We start from the raw sequence: 2,851 nt of genomic DNA, 5'->3' as shown, positions 1-2,851 counted from the left end.
CCGCCGCGCGCCGCGCCCGCCGCGCGCATCGACATGCCGCGCGGCAGCAGGCGGCGCTCCATCCGCAGGCCATCCCTTATCTCGTCCGCGAGCGCGGCGTACACAAACGCGTACTGCTTCGACGTCTCCACCAGCCCCTTGCGCTGGCGGCGCAGCGAGCGCACAAGCTCAGGAACATCTATTGCCTCCGCCACGCGTGCCGCGTCGACGGAGCCAAAGGGCGCGAGCTGCAGCGCCTGCAGGCGCTGGCGCAGCATGTCGGTGGCGATGAACGCGCCGGCGGGGCAGGCGCCGAGGGCGGCGTCCGTGCCGCAGCAGCACTGCGGGGGTCGCGTCGCCGAGGGGCACGGGAAGGGCGGAGAGGCACCAGGGGTTCGCGGGTGTGGACACTTCGCGCCGGCTCGGTTTGCAAACCGCAACGCGCATGAGGCCGCGGCCGATGCCGTGCGCGCGGCGCGCCGAGCCCGCAGGTCCCCGCCGCTTGCAGACAGCCATGCACCCTCCCTATCCGGCGCTGGCCACCCCCACAACCAACAGTCCCGCCTCCCGCTGCTCCCAACTCCGAATCGCACCGGGCTTCACAGGCAGAGGCGCCCCTTCAAAGACACTCATCCGCGCCGCGCCCGCGCCCGCGCCCGCGGCCGCGCACCTGCACTGCGATGCGCGCCCCTGGGCGGCGGCAGGACTCCAGCTCTTTGCAGAGCCGCAGCATCCCGAGGGTGGAGGAGGGGACGCCGTAGTCCGGCCACGACGCCAGGTGCAGGAAGTTCATCCTGGCGGCGGCGGCGGCGGCGGCGGCGGCGGCGGCGGGAGCAGCGGGTGTTGAGCGCTTGTGTTGGGAGTTTTCTTCCGCTCAATCACCAGCGGGCAGGCGTGCGACGGGGCGCAGCGTCTCAGGGGCTGTCCCGTCCCGCACGCGAGCGGCGCCGGGGCGCGGCGCGGCGCGGCGCGGCCCGCGTGTGCGGCGAAGATAACGGGACGGGAGGGGAGGGGAGGAGAGAGCGGTCGTAATCACTCACCAGAGCTCGCCCTCGCCGCTGGGCCCGGCGACCTCCAGCTGGCGCACCACCAGCCCCTCTGCGGGAAACGGCACGCGGTGGACGCTCCTGCAATAGGATAGAGATCAGGGGGTTTCGGGGTGGGGTCGGCAGGGCGGCGGGGGCCGGACTGGGGTGCGCGTGGTGGGAGGGGGTGGACAGATTTGCGCGGCGGCGGCGATGCGGGGAGCCTGCGGGCGGCGGAGCGTGATGAGCGCTCGTGCAGATGTGGATTGGGACCGGGTGTGAGGGGGGCGCCCGATCAGTGCAGCAGCGGGGCGTGGCGCCCGCGCAATGGGGCGCGTTATGGCGGTGGAGTGGGCGGCAGGGATTGGGGGCAGGGCGCACCTGAGCGTGCGGCCGTTGGGGAGGGCGATGCTGGTCTGCTCGGGGTCGGACGACTTGAAGAAGGCCCTCACATGGCGGTCGTCTGCGCATGCGGTGGGACGGCGGCGGGCGCGCGAGCGTGCGCGCGCATGCTGTCAGTTGCATGCATGGGCAGTCAGTTGGGCCCCACGTCCGCGGGGCGCGCTGTTCCGGCGCATGCGGCGGCGAGGGATGCGGCGCCAGCGGCAAGATTCAGCGTGCGGCGTAGTGGTGAGTGTTGCGCACCATGGCCGAGCACGACGACCGCGCTGCAGCGCGCAGCGACGACCGCCGCCCAAAAGTCCGAGGGCGAGGGCAGGCCCTGGAAGACTGCATATCCGCATGCGTTGGTCGCGGACAGCGTCGGGTCGACGACGAACGACTTGTCCAGGTCGTCGGCGGGGCCGCAGCAGCAGCTGCACGGGGCGGGTGCGGCGGCGGGCGGGGGCGCGGGGGCGCCGAGGCAGGGTGGCTTGACGCTGTCCGAAGGGGCACCGCCGAGCGCCGCAAACTGCTCCTGCCAGCTGCGGCTGTCCTCAGAGGCCCGCTCCTCGAGAGTCCTAAGAGCCAGCGAGAATACGCTCATGGCTGCAAGCGCGGGGGAGGGGCGACCCTGCTGGTTGGAACGCGCGGGATAATGGAGTCCCGGTCCGTTGGCTGTCGCACGCCTTGCGTTCCCTTCGTATCAACTATAATAATAACGAATGCTATGAAATCGATTGATCGATCAAAGCTCAAGGCCTGTATTGGAAACCAAGATCAGTCCCAGGGCAGACCGCCCGCTGGCCGTCGGCGGGAGCGGGGCCTGATGCTGCAATCTATTTATAAATACCGCCTAGCCAAGGCCGGAATCGTGGCCGATGCACTGCTGCACCGGCCATTGGGGCGGGCCCTGCTCCGCCCGCCTGGCGCTTGTCTCGGCGCCGCGCTCTGCTGCAGCACAATGAGCGGCCCCAGCGCGCGCCGCATGCCTGCTCGGCGGCACAGGCATTCGGTCACGATGCCAGGCCGCCCGCGGGTAAGCGTGCCGGTGCTTGCGGCACCTCTGGCCAGCAGCAGATCTCGTGTTTAGCCAGATCGCAGAGAGGCGGTTGTGGAAAGGTTGAAGGCAGCCGTAGGATCTCTTCCTCACCCACATTCCACTTCATGCATGATGACTAGTGCGGTGCACACTAATGTGGTTCCGCCCCCTGCCCTGCCAGGCCTCTGCAGGAGCACAGGGGGGCGGTCAGCAGCAGGACGCTCCCAGCGGCGACAGCGGCAGCAGCGGCGGCGAGGGCCAGGACACCGGCGCTGCGGCCGAGGACGCCGCGGCGGCCGACGGGTCCGGCGAGGAGGGGGCCGACGAGGGATACGGAGAAGAGTACGGTGGAGACTGGGACGAGGGGACGGACGCCGCGGCCTCGGCGGGCGCCGGCGGGGCGGCCTCCGCCGCCGCCGCCGGCGGC

General features: G+C 71.2%; 1 protein-coding gene across 1 annotated transcript; it reads right to left on the bottom strand.

Moving 5' to 3' along the window:
- Window positions 1-1,019: 1,019 nt before the first annotated feature.
- MNEG_15892 (hypothetical protein) lies at window positions 1,020-1,989 on the bottom strand (the record flags this gene model as incomplete). The annotated part of the gene is made up of 3 exons (XM_014035637.1): window positions 1,020-1,106; window positions 1,386-1,467; window positions 1,650-1,989. Coding segments are annotated over 3 exons (509 nt in total), but the record flags the coding sequence as incomplete, so codon positions are not given.
- Between the last annotated feature and the right edge of the window lie 862 nt (window positions 1,990-2,851).

Source organism: Monoraphidium neglectum (assembly GCF_000611645.1).
Source record: "Monoraphidium neglectum strain SAG 48.87 unplaced genomic scaffold scaffold05769, whole genome shotgun sequence".
In the NCBI taxonomy this organism is placed as follows: domain Eukaryota; kingdom Viridiplantae; phylum Chlorophyta; class Chlorophyceae; order Sphaeropleales; family Selenastraceae; genus Monoraphidium; species Monoraphidium neglectum.
Note: the sequence above shows the minus strand (reverse complement) of the source record. Positions and strands in the feature narration are given on the sequence as shown.